The sequence below is a fragment of the Macaca fascicularis genome, chromosome 7 (assembly GCF_037993035.2).
Source record: "Macaca fascicularis isolate 582-1 chromosome 7, T2T-MFA8v1.1".
NCBI classification, from domain to species: Eukaryota; Metazoa; Chordata; class Mammalia; order Primates; family Cercopithecidae; genus Macaca; species Macaca fascicularis.
In genome coordinates this window covers 86,735,709-86,749,768 of record NC_088381.1, presented here as the reverse complement: position 1 = coordinate 86,749,768, position 14,060 = coordinate 86,735,709, and the positions used below count along the sequence as shown (strand labels likewise).

Genomic DNA, 14,060 nt, shown 5'->3' with positions numbered 1-14,060 from the left:
AGCATGTCAGGATTCTCCAGAAAAACAGAACCAACAGGAGATATAAGAAGAAATTTATTATGAGGAATTGGCTTGTGTGATTATGGAGGCCAAGAAATCCCATGATCTAGGGGTCCAAGAAAGTTGGAGATGTAATTCTTTTTTTTTTTTTTTTTTTTTTGAGACGGAGTCTCGCTGTGTCACCCAGGCTGGAGTGCAGTGGTGCGATCTCGGCTCACTGCAAGCTCCGCCTCCCAGGTTCACGCCATTCTCCTGCCTCAGCCTCCGAGTAGCTGGGACTACAGGCGCCCGCCACCACGCCCGGCTAGTTTTTTGTATTTTTAGTAGAGACGGGGTTTCACCATGTTAGCCAGGATGGTCTCGATCTCCTGACCTCGTGATCCACCCGCCTCAGCCTCCCAAAGTGCTGGGATTACAGGCTTGAGCCACCGCGCCCGGCCAGTTGGAGATGTAATTCTAGCCTGAGTGCAGAGGCCTAAGAACCGGGGGAGCTGATGAATCTAAAAAAAGGAGAGAGCTCAGGTACGTACACAGAGGATTAAACAGTGCTTACCATGGTCAGGGGCTGGGAGAAGATGTGGGGAGACATAGATCAAAGGATACAAAATAGCAGATATCTAGGATCAACACTGTTTGAGATCTCATGTAGAACATGAGGACTAAAGTTAACAAAATTATATTTTATCAGGGAGTTTTGTTAGATTTTAACTGCTCTTGTCACACACACAAAAAAGGTAACCCTTTTACTATTTGTGTCCTATAATATCATGTTGTGAATCTCAAATATATGTAACAAAATTTATTGAAAATTTAAAAGGCTGGGCATAGTGGGTCAAGCTTATAATCCCAGCACTGTGGGAGGCTGATGGGGGTGGATCGCCTGAAGCCAGGAGTTCGAGACCAGCCTGGCCAACATGGTGAAATGCTGTCTCTACTAAAAATACTAAAATTAGCCAGGCGAGGTGGTGCACATTTTGATCTCAGCTACTCGGGAGGCTGAGGCAGGAGAATTGCTTGAACCCAGGAGGGAGAGATTGCAGTGAGCCAAGATTGCACCTCTGCACTCCAGCCTGAGAGACAGAGCAACACTTAGTTTCAAAAAAAAAGATAAATGCTGAGGTAATATTTCTACTTATAAGATTGGTACCCATCAGCCAGGTGCAGTCGCTCATGCCTGTAATCCCAGCACTTTGGGAAGACGAGGCAGGCAGATCACGAGGTCAGGAGATCAAGACCATCTGGCTAACACGGTGAAACCCCGTCTCTACTAAAAATACAAAAAAATTAGCTGGGCATGGTGGCGGGTGCCTGTTGTCCCAGCTAATCAGGAGGCTGAGGCAGGAGAATGGTGTGAACCCAGGAGGTGGAGCTTGCAGTGAGCTGAGATCGTGCCACAGCACTCCAGCCTGGGTGACAGAGCGAGACTCCATCTCAAAAAAAAAAAAAAAAAAGATTGGTACCCATTAAATAATTTTCATTGCTGAAGGAAACGTGAGGAAACACTTATCATATACTTATGGAGAAAGTTTAAATTGCTACTAAAGCAATCTGGTAATAAATATTAATGTGGAAAAAAATGCACACTCCTAGCAATATTCTTAGAGAGGAATCTAAAATATACAATTAAAATCACGTAGAAAACTTTACTGAAGAATAGTTTGTAGTATTCAAAACTGAAAAGTCTAATGTTTCTCAATCGTAGAAGGGTTAAATACTTTATATGTCCGCACAATAAAGCACTATGCAGTTACTACAAAAATATATCTATGCATACTAATTTGAAGGGGGGTTCAGTATGCCTTACCGTTGAAAACTGGAAGTTACAGAGTAAATGTATAGTGTATCCTTTTTTTTTTATAGATAAAAGCAAAAAACAACAAAATCCTGTATGTGTGTTTTGTGTTTGCACAGTCATGTAGAAGAGGGTTGAAATACGGTAACACCAAGCCATTAGCATTATCTCAGGGCAGTAAAGGGTGGAATGAGAGAAAAATGTTAAGGTTTTCTTTGTACACCTTATTTTTTTTTTTCACATGAAGCATAACTTAAGCATATCGTATTATACTATTGTGTTTAAAATAAAAGTGTATCTTTTGTAAAATAATAAAATAATAATCACAGCAAATAAGCCTTTTGTGGAGCCAATAGGAGTCAGCTTTGGGGGACACAGTGCAGGGCAGAGAAGGAAGGAAAATGGGCCAAGATGAGGCGAGACAGGCAGTGGCAAATGGAGAATAACCAGCCCGACTCATCCCCTGTGCCTCTCAGCACATTCTTACCTTTTGCTTGGAGGACATTGAGGACATTGGTTTCCTCCCACAAACTCCCATCAGCCAATGTATCATCATCATGTGATGTCATTTCAATTTCACCTAAATCTGAATTGTGACATTGGCCACCATGAGTGCCCTTCATGTAAGAATGCAAGGAAAAGACATAACTAAATGTAACTGTTTCAGCGCCAGCCTCTGTAGATGGACACTAGGGCCAAACTGATGCATCAGAGCCTTCTTTTTCCATCACTCATTCCATGTTTGCCTTATCCTGGCGGCACCCCAGATGGGCAGTGTTTTATTTGGTGGGTGCATTAGTTTCCTAGGGTATTATAACAAAATACCATAAACTAAGTGACTTAAAACAACGGAAATTTATTGTCTCCCAGTTTTGGAGGCCAGAAGTGTGAAATCAAGGTGTTGACGAGGCTATGTTCCCTCTAAAACCCGTGGGGGAATCCTTCCTTGCCTTCTAGCTATTGGTGGTTGCAAGTCATCTTTAGTGTTCCTTGACTTGTTGAAGCATCATTCCCATCCTCTGTCTTCACGTGATGTTCTCCCTGTGTGTCTTCACATTGTCTTCCCCTTGTGTGCATCTGTCTCTGTGTCCAGACTTCTCCTTTTTATACAGAGACCAGCCATATTGTATTAGAATCTACCCTAATGATCTCATTTTAATTTAATTACCTCTATAAAGACCCTACTTCCAAATAAGGACACATGCTGAAGTACTGGTCTCAAATTCCTGACCTCAGGTGATCGCTCACCTCAGCTTCCCAAAGTGTTGGGATTACAGGCATGAGCCACCACACCCTACCTGTTAATGTTTTCTAATTTAGTAAAAACAAAGAGTAGGTAAAGCAGCTCACTGAATGGCTGAGACCCAAGCTGTCTACCATGGACTGCCAAGATGCCCTGCTGAAGAATGACAGATAGCATTCCTTTCAGTTATATAAAACCATTGTTAGTAATCTTAAAATGTTATGTTTTATGTTTTTTTAGCTGTGAAAAGTTTTTAAAATGTGCTCAAAGTATATATGGCATTCTAGATTTGTGCCAGATGTCCATTAAGTGATTTACAAATGTTGAGAATCTAAGTATTCTCAGAATTCTTACTTATTCAGGTTTTTGTGTTCATCCAAATTAAAATTGTCATGCAAAGGGTCCCTATCAAATACTGTCAAAACAATTTGACCTAACTGACATTTATAAAACAACAGCAGAATATGCATTTTTGGAAAGTGTACATAAAATATTTACGCAACAAAGATGACCTCATTGTTTTGTTTTTAAAGAAAGTTTAAATAAAATTAAATCTTTGCTTGGGAAAAAACTCTCTTCTCCTGTCTCCAGTGATTCAATTAGGGAAGCTGTTAATAGGTAGGGAGGGAGAGAGGCCAGCTCACAACTTAATAGATATCAGCTGCTTAAATCGTTCTACACTAAAATTCTTATTTTTGTTTAAAACTAAATAAAATTATAACATGCAACATGGCATTCAGGCTTATTAAATTATGAATTTTTTCTGCTTCTTAAAAGGAAAAAACCTGTTTATCTAGAAGGACTTTGGAATTTATAGTTCCAGTGAGTTTCTATATATACTGTATTTCAATTACTACTTTTCAAAGAACTAAAACATTATATACCATATACTGTTATATGCTATAAAATAAATATACTCAATAGAAATTATACTGAGCATATGTAAATCTTTCTTTCAAGATCCAGAAACCACCACACCTAAAACTGAGGGTACATTAATCATGAATTAATATAGAACATGAGCCCAATTTGAAAATATTTGCTCATAGTGTTACTTTGCATGGAATTGTGATCTATCCTAGCAGATTTTAATGTTGAATGCGTGTATCTTGAAGGAGGAATATCACAAACGTGACTTCACGGAGGTGCTCTCTCCCAACATGTACAACAGTAAACTCTGGGAAGCCTCGGGCCACTGGCAGCATTACAGCGAGAATATGTTTACCTTTGAGATTGAAAAGGACACTTTTGCCCTCAAACCCATGAATTGTCCAGGTCACTGGTGAGTATTAAAAGTAAAGCAGACCTTTTCATGAGAGCACATAGCACACTTCGTCACAGTTAGCTTTTAATATTATTATTTTGCTTTGTGGAATGAAAGAATCCCTTTAATCTGAAGAGTGGTGATAACTAATTTTTACTAAGTTGTTTCATTCTAGAGAATGGATTTACTTTTGAAAATATATTTGATCTTTGGCAGGTATGGAATGTTAGCTGGTAACCATTGCATTTTTTGTGCCAATTAAAGGGTAATGTTATGTGTCAATTTTATAAGTTTTGTAATATTTGTCTTATAGTAATGCACTTCAAATGTTCATATTTGCAGAATATTTAGTTCTTTCATGCTGTTTGGGTGGATTATAACAAGATCAATGAGGTCATAATCAATGGGTTTTTGGATTTCACTGATTCCAAGATACCATTTTTTTCCGCATTTCAACATTTCTGAAGTTGAAATGCATCTTATAGTTGGTGGCATCTTAGCCTTGTGTCATAATTTAATTAATAGGTTATTTTCTTTCTTTGCAGCACATAAAATAAAGATATATTTTACAATCAATGCTGTCTTTGATTCTATGAAAGACTAATTATCATAAAGTTGGTATGCAAATTCAACCTTGTAAGACAAACATATTTTACAACTGAAATTGAATAGGCATAATTGTCCACAAAAAGAATCCCAACAATCATAGTTTTTGTATTATCAACATATATAGTTTCAAGTGAATTTACATAGAAGATAATTATTAAAACCGATAACTGAACACTGAAGAAAGCTCTTTGCCCTTTTAAGTGAAGACAAGTAGAAATTTAACTTTATGATGATGTCATGTAAAAAATACATATAACTTTAATTTTAGGAATACTGGCATGTAAACATTCTGTACGTTCTCTTTCTAAGCAGAAGGTAGAAGCTACGCTAGTGTTTTGCATTGTAAAACACTTGCGTTAACAATCCATCATTCTTAGCAAACTATCACAAGAACAGAAAACCAAACACCGCATGTTCTCACTCATAGGTGGGAACTGAACAATGAGATCACTCGGACTCAGGAAGGGGAACATCACACACCGGGGCCTATCATGGGGAGGGGGGAGGGGGGAGGGATTGCACTGGGAGTTATACCTGATGTAAATGACGAGTTGATGGGTGCAGCACAGCAACATGGCACAAGTATACGTATGTAACAAACCTGCACGTTATGCACATGTACCCTACAACTTAAAGTATAATAATAATAAATAAATTAAAAAAAAAAAAAAAAACTTCTTAACTCATTTTCTCAAAGGCATCCTTTAAAATTATAGCCTCACACTTTAGCTATAATGAAAGTAGAGAATTTAAGTTTGTCTTTTTACACCTCAGAATAAGGAAGCAAGACCACGATGGCTTAGAGGCAGTGGGATATGGAAGCCAGGAGTGCTTTCTGCAGGAGAGAAGTCTTTCATTCAACAGAGAACATAGCTGAGTGGTTTTTGTGCTTAGAGCTAGAAGTGCAGAGGTGATTAAGACGCAAAACATTCCCTCATGGAGCTCATAAGCAGAGTGGGCAGGGCCATGCATGTAGACAATCTGTTATTAAAAAACCAGTGCCATAATGATGGCATGTTTGAGGTGTTCCAGGAGCCTGAGGAGAAACTGCCTAATCCTGTCTAGGGAAATGTCTAGGAGGGCTTCATTTAAGAAGTAGCCTTTGAAATGAATTAAACAGTAAATGGTGATTCACTGTATGGATGAGGGAAGGGAACAGCATTTCTGGGAAGAGATAATAGACAAGCTTCTTTCTTAGAGTGCTGCAGTGATGTAAATGCAAGGTTCACTAATTTCTGGAAGAAATGTTTTCTTTAACTTGGTGATCTAAGAACTGGAATAAGGAGTTTATGAATTTTGAGGCTTAATTCTAATTTCTTTATAGTTAGATAATTATTTAATCTTTCTGTGCTGTGTAAAAGCTGTGTGTTTCTGCATCTTTTCTAGTCTAATGTTTGCCCATCGTCCACGATCTTGGAGGGAAATGCCTATGAGATTTGCTGATTTTGGAGTTCTGCATAGAAATGAACTGTCGGGGACTCTCAGCGGCTTGACCAGAGTCAGGCGCTTCCAGCAGGATGATGCTCACATCTTTTGCACAGTGGAGCAGGTAAACACTAACACAGAGTGAAGCATGGTGGTCACAAATTCAGTGTGATGCCCTGAACACATCTTGTATTCTTTCAGAGTTACTGAAACATAGATGTTTGGTCTAGTCTCTGAGATCTCATTCAGCTCTAACCTGCTGTGATTCTCTAAATTAGGTCAACAGGTTAATCATCTCTTGACATGAAATGTGTTACTTTTTCTTTGGCTTCCTTCAGTGATTTTATTAACCTGAATTCCATTAAGTGGAGTATTTTAAGGGATTTGGTGGAATTCTGGATGTTTTGTTTTTCAATATTGCCTAGAACTTAAAATTTACTTTTTCAAGTTTTTGTGTTAATTCAAGTTAAAATTACCATGCAAAGGGTCACTATCAAACAATTTGACCTAATTGATGTTTATATAACAGCAGGAGAATATACATTCTTTGGTTTTCATGTTGGATGGTTAATGTGCCAGTGTTGTATCCAATGTGCTTCATGTTGGATGGGTGATATGCTAATGTTGTACCAAGGTGTGAGGGAGGCACATCTTACAAGTGTGTACACCCAATCATCACGCTTAGGAACTACAAAAGGATCAGAGTGTTTGTTTTTTGAAATTGTACATAGAATATTTACTAAGATAGACCATATTCTGGACCATAAAACAAGTCTCAATAAGTTGAAAGGGATTCAATTAAAACAAAATGTTTAATTAACCCAAATGTTTAACCCTAATCCTGACTGATCACAATAGAATTAAAAATAGATAACACAAAATCACAAAGGAAAATTAGATAATTTTATGTAACAAATGAAATAAAACACATCAAAATTTGTGGGATGCCATTTAAGTGGTATTTAGAGGGATGTTTACAGCAGTGAATACCTGCATTAGAAAAGAAAAATCAATGACTTAGCTTTTACTTAAGATAGAAAAAGAAGAACAAATTACACCCAATGTAATGGAAGCAAAAGAAAGAAAATAAGAAGGAGCAGAGCAGAAATCACTGAAATAGAAAAAGAAAATGAAGAATATAAATAAAACAAAAGCTGGTTCTCTGAGAAGTCAGACTGATGAGGGGAAAAAGAGAAGGCACAAATAAAAATGTCAGGAATAAGACAGATGTCATCACTACAGATTCTGTAGCTATTACAAAGATAAGGCAGTTTTATGAATAACTTTATGCTAATACATTTGACAGCTTAGATGAAATGGATAAATCCTTGAAGGACACAAACTATTCAGCTTTACTCAAGAAGAAGTAGATCATCTGAATAGCCCTGTGTGTACTACAGAAATTTGATTAATAGTTAAAAACCTTCCTACACAGAAAATTCCAGGCCAAGATGGTTTTACTGGTGAATTCTACCAAACATTAAAGAAGGAATAATACCAATCTGGAGATATTCTTCCAGAAAATTGAAGAGGAGGAGATCTTCACCACCTCATGAAGCTAATGAATCTAATCTTGCACTGATAGAAAAATAAGACAAAGAAATTTAAAAAAAACTACTGAATATCTCAAAGAACTTAAACAACATTTTAGTCGTCAAATCTAGTAATTTTTTGAGAAGGACCTGTTAATCAAATGGACTGAATCCCAGGAATGAAAAGTTAGTTTAACATTAGAAAATGAATCATTGTAATTCCCCAGATTCACAAACTAAAACAAAGAAAACAAAAAGACAAAAAACATATGATCTTCTCAGTAGATGCAGGAAAAAGTATTTGGCCAAATTGTACATCCATATCTGATAAAACTCTCAAAACTAGAAATGGAAGGGATCTTTCTTAACCTGATAAAAGGCCTCTATGAAAAACCTACAGTTCTCATACTTAGTAGTGAAAGTCTGAATGCTTTACTCTTAAAATCAGGAATTAGGTAAGGATTCTCTCATTACTTCTCTGATCATTGTACTGCAGGTACTTTCTGATGCAGTAAGTTAAGAAAGAGAAATAAAAAACACCTAGATTGGAAAGAATTAAAACTCTTGTAAATGATATAATCTATGTAGAGATTAGATGGAATCTTCAAAAAGCTATTAGAAGTAAGGTGAATTTAGAAAAATTGTGTGGAATATCAATATATAAAAATCAATTGTATATGCATTTCACAACAATAAACCCTTAGAAATTGCAAATAAGAAACAATTTATAATAGCATCACAAAACATGATAATACTTTGGGATAAAACTGACAAATATGTTGCTGTGGACTGAGTTGTGACTCCCACAATTTATATGCTGAAGTCCTAACTCCCAATGTGATGGTGTTTGGAAATGGGGCTTTTGGGAATTAATTAGGTATAGATGAGATCATGAGGATGGAGCCCTCATGATAGGATTAGTGCCCTTTTAAGGAGATACCAGAGGCTTCCTTTTTGTCTCTGCCATGTGAGGACACAGTGAGAAGTCAGCCATCAGCAAACTGGGAAGAAAGCCCTCACCAAGGAATTGAATCAGCTGGCACATTGATCTTGGATCTCCCAGCCTGCAGAACTGTGAAGAATGAATTCTTCTTATTTAAGCCACACAGCCTATGGTTTTTCATTCTGGCAGCCCAAGCTGGTAATACATAGGTACACAACCTATACAGTGAAAACTTTAAGACATTGCTGAGATAAATTTAAAGAAGGCCTAAATACTGGCCTCATAAAATGAGTTAGGGAGGATTCCCTCTTTTTCTATTGATTGGAGTAGTTTCAGAAGGAATGATACCAGCTCCTCCTTTTACCTCTGGTAGAATTCAGCTGTGAATCCGTCTGGTCCTGGATTTTTTTGGTTGGTAGGATATTAATTATTGCTTCAATTTCAGAGCCTGTTATTGGTCTATTCAGAGATTCAATTTTTTCCTGGTTTAGTCTTGGGAGGGTGTATGTGTCCATGAATTTATCTATTTCTTCTAGATTTTGTAGTTTATTTGTGAAGAGATGTTTATAGTATTCTCTGATGGTAGTTTGTATTTCTGTGGGGTCAGTGGTGATATCCCTTTTATCATTTTTTATTGCATCTATTTGATTCTTCTCTTTTCTTCTTTATTAGTCTTGCTAGAGGTCTATCAATTTTGTTGATCTTTTCAGAAAACCAGCTCCTGTATTCATTGATTTTGTGAAGGGTTTTTTGTGTCTCTATCTCCTTCACTTCTGCTCTGATCTTAGTTATTTCTTGCCTTCTGCTCGCTTTTGAATGTGTTTGCTCTTGCTTCTCTAGTTCTTTTAATTGTGATGTCAGGGTGTCAATTTTAGATCTTTCCCGCTTTCTCTTATGGGCATTTAGTGCTATATATTTCCCTCTACACACTGCTTTAAATGTGTCCCAGAGATTCTGGTATGTTGTATCTTTGTTCTCATTGGTTTCAAAGACTATCTTTATTTCTGCCTTCATTTTGTTATGTACCCAGTAGTCATTCAGGAGCAGGTTGTTCAGTTTCCATGTAGTTGAGCGATTTTGAGTGAGTTTCTTACTCCTGAGTTCTAGTTTGATTGCCCTGTGGTCTGAGAGACAGTTTGTTGTAATTTCTGTTCTTTACATTTGCTGAGGAGTGCTTTACTTCCAACTATGTGGTCAATTTTGGAATAAGTGCAATGTGGTGCTGAGAAGAATGTATATTCTGTTGATTTGGGGTGGAGAGTTTTGTAGATGTCTAGTAGGTCCGCTTGGTGCAGAGCTGACTTCAATTCCTGGATATCCTTTTTAAGTTTCTGTCTTATTGATCTGTCTAATGTTGACAGTGGGGTATTAAAGTCTCCCATTATTATTGTGTGGAAGTCTGAGTCTCTTTGTAGGTCTCTAAGGACTTGCTTTGTGAATCTGGGTGCTCCCGTGTTGGGTGCATATATATTTAGGATAGTTAGCTCTTCTTGTTGAATTGATCGCTTTACCATTATGTAATGGCCTTCAAAGCCTGGGAGAGACACAACAAAAGAAGATAATTTTAGACCAATATCCCTGATGAACATCGATGCAAAAATTCTCAATAAAATACTGGCAAACTGAATCCAGCAGCACATCAAAAAGCTTATCCACCATGATCAAGTGGGCTTCATCCCTGGGATGCAAGGCTGGTTCAACATCTGCAAATCAATAAATGTAAATGTAATCCAGCATATAAACAGAACCAAAGACAAAAACCACATCATTATCTCAATAGATGCAGAAAAAAACCTTTGACAAAATTCAACAGCCCTTCATGCTAAAACCTCTCAATAAATTCGGTATTGATGGGACATATCTCAAAATAATAAGAGCTATTTATGACAAACTCACAGCCATTATCATACTGAATGGGCAAAAACTGGAAGCATTCCCTTTGAAAACTGGCCCAAGACAGGAATGCCCTCTCTCACCACTCCTATTCAACATAGTGTTGGAAGTTCTGGCTAGGGCAATCAGGCAAGAGAAAGAAATAAAGAGTATTCAATTAAGAAAAGAGGAAGTCAAATTGTCCCTGTTTGCAGGTGGCATGATTGTATATCTAGAAAACCCCATCATCTCAGCCCAAAATCTCCTTAAGCTGATAAGGAACTTCAGCAAAGTCTCAGGATACAAAATCAGTGTGCAAAAATCACAAGCATTCTTATACACCAGCAACAGACAGAGAGCCAAATCATGAGTGAACTCCCATTCACAATTGCTTCAAAGGGAATAAAATGCCTAGGAATCCAACTTACAAGGGATGTGAAGGGCCTTTTCAAGGAGGACTACAAACCACTGCCAAACAAAATAAAAGAGGACACAAACAAATGGAAGAGCATTCCATGCTCATGGGTAGGAATAATCAATATCGTGAAAATGGCCATACTGCCCAAGGTAATTTATAGATTCGATGCCATCCCCATCAAGATACCAATGACTTTCTTCACAGAATTGGAAAAAACTACTTTAAAGTTCTTATGGAACCAAAAAAGAGCCCACATTGCCAAGTAATCATAAGCCAAAAGAACAAAGCTGGAGGCATCACACTACCTGACTTCAAACTATAATACAAGGCTACAGTAACCAAAACAGCATGGTACTGGTACCAAAATAGAGATCTAGACCAATGGAACAGAACAGAGCCCTCAGAAATAATACCACACATCTACAACCTTCTGATCTTTGACAAACCTGACAAAAACAAGAAATGGGGAAAGGATTCCCTATTTAATAAATGTGCTGGGAAAACTGGCTAGCCGTATGTAGTAAGCTGAAACTGGATCCCTTCCTTACACCTTATACAAAAATTAATTCAAGATGGATTAAAGACTTAAATGATAGACCTAAAACCATAAAAACCCTAGAAGAAAACCTAGGCAATACCATTCAGGACATAGTCATGGGCAATGACTTCATGTCTAAAACACCAAAAGCAATGGCAACGAAAGCCAAAATTGACAAATAGGTTCTAATTAAACTGAAAAGCTTCTGCACAGCAAAAGAAACTACCATCAGAGTGAACAGGCAACCTACAGAATGGGAAAAAATTTTTGCAGTCTTCTCATCTGACAAAGGGCTAATATTCAGAATCTACAAAGAACTCAAACAAATTTACAAGAAAAAAACAACCCCCTCAAAAAGTGGGTGAAGGATATGAACAGACACTTCTTGAAAGAAGACATTTATGCAGCCAACAGACACATGAAAAAATGCTCATCATCACTGGCCATCAGAAATGAAAATCAAAACCACAATGAGATACCATCTCACACCAGTTAGAATGGCGAACATTAAAAAGTCAGGAAACAACAGGTGCTAGAGAGGATATGGAGAAATAGGAACACTTTTACACTGTGGGTGGGACTGTAAACTAGTTCAACCATTGTGGAAGACAGGGTGGTGATTCCTCAAGGATCTAGAACTAGAAATACCATTTGACCCAGCCATCCCATTACTGGGTGTATACCAAAGGATTATAAATCATGCTGCTATAAAGACACATACACACGTTTGTTTATTGCGGCACTATTCACGATAGCAAAGACTTGAAACCAACCCAAATGTCCATCAGTGACAGACTGGATTAAGAAAATGTGGCACATATATACCATGGAATACTACGCAGCCATAAAAAAGGATGAGTTCATGTCTTTTGCAGGGACATGGATGCAGCTGGAAACCATCATTCTCAGCAAACTGTTGCAAGGACAAATAACCAAACACCGCATGTTCTCACTCATAGGTGGGAATTGAACAATGAGAATACTTGGATACAGGAAAGGGAACATCACACACCGGGGCCTGTTGTGGGGTGGGAGGAGGTGGGAGGGACAGCTTTAGGAAATATACCTAATGTAAATAACAAGTTAATGGGTGCAGCACACCAACATGGCACATGTATACATATGTAACAAACCTGCACGTTGTGCACATGTACCCTAGAAATTAAAGTATAATAAAAAAAAAATGAAGGCCTAAATAAATGAAATATACCTTGTTCATGGGTTGGAAGACTAAATATTATTAAAATATCAATTATCCCCAAATTAATCTATAAAGTCAGTACAATCCCAGTCAAAACCCAAGCAGACTTTTTTTCTCTGTAAGAGTTGACATGCTGATTCTAAAATTCATATAGAAATCACAAGAACCTAGAATAGCCAAAAGAACTTTGAAAAATAAAAACAAATTTGGAAGGCTCACTATGCTTGATTTCAAGAATTATTAGAAACTACAGTAATCAGGCTGGTCTAGATAGACAAATCAGCAAAACAGAGTCTAGAAATAGACACAAATATATGGACAACTGATTTTTAATTAAGATTCAAAGGCAATAAAATGGAGGCAAGATAATATTTTCAACAAATGATGCTGGAATGATTGTGTATCCATATGCAAAACATGAGGTATGAGGATTCATACCTCATACCATATGAAAAAATTAAGATGAATCACAGGCCTAAATGTAAAACCTAAAAATGCAAAACAAAACTTCTAGAATAAAAATTGGGGAAAATCTTTGCGATTAGGTGATAGGTGATGATTTCTCAGATATGACACCAAAGGGCAATCCATAAAAGAAAAAAGTTGATAAATTGGATTCCCCAAAATTTAAAACTTCTGCTCTTCAAAAGATACTGATCAGACACAGGAAAGACAGGTCACAGACTGGGAGAAAATATTTGTGAGGCATATATCAAATAAAGGACTTAAATCCAGAATACTTAATGAATATTCAAACCTCAATAAGAAAACAGACAACCCAGTTAAACAATGAGCAACAAAGACCTGCTTTGGGGCAGATGAAGTAGGTGCTTTCCCTATCCTTCCCTCTAAGTACAAATAAAAACCTTGGATAGTATATATAAAACAAACACGAGACTCTGAAATGTGGTGAGAACAAAGGCACACTGGCTATGGACATCAGGACCTAAGAAACAACATGATAGTGAGTTTCTTAGGTGTTTTTTTCCACATATATTCCAGACTTGGCAACCAACAAATGCCAACAGGCATAGATAAAATAGGCCAACAGAAGTCTGCTTGCTGTAGCCAAAGGACTGGGAAAGGGGCAACCTAGAAAGACAGAAAAGTTTTAGACAATATCTAAAACTTTTTTTTAGCCAGACACCACAGAAAAAAACTGTGGCCCTTTATATGCCAGCAAAGGCTGATTGAGGAGCTTATATTTTAACTCTCACCAGGCT

General features: G+C 37.3%; 1 protein-coding gene and 1 non-coding gene across 18 annotated transcripts in view; one reads left to right on the top strand and one right to left on the bottom strand.

Moving 5' to 3' along the window:
* Positions 1–14,060, top strand: part of TARS3 (threonyl-tRNA synthetase 3) — a 78,513-nt gene that overhangs the window by 32,297 nt on the left and 32,156 nt on the right. For 8 of the 17 annotated variants that reach the window (XR_012415502.1, XR_006699459.2, XM_065548558.1 and 5 more), the window contains 2 exons: positions 4,121–4,317; positions 6,295–6,457. Coding sequence is in view for 9 of the 17 variants with exons in the window: in XM_065548558.1 (XP_065404630.1) it covers positions 4,121–4,317; positions 6,295–6,457 (360 nt within the window). In the remaining 8 variants the exon portion in view is untranslated. Of the gene's footprint in view, positions 1–4,120; positions 4,318–6,294; positions 6,458–14,060 lie in introns of those variants that run through there. The other 9 variants (XR_012415504.1, XR_012415503.1, XR_012415505.1 and 6 more) reach the window with 2 other exon arrangements.
* LOC123575038 (small nucleolar RNA U13) lies at positions 6,934–7,033 on the bottom strand. The gene has a single exon (XR_006700207.2). It is a non-coding gene; the product is annotated as a small nucleolar RNA U13 (small nucleolar RNA).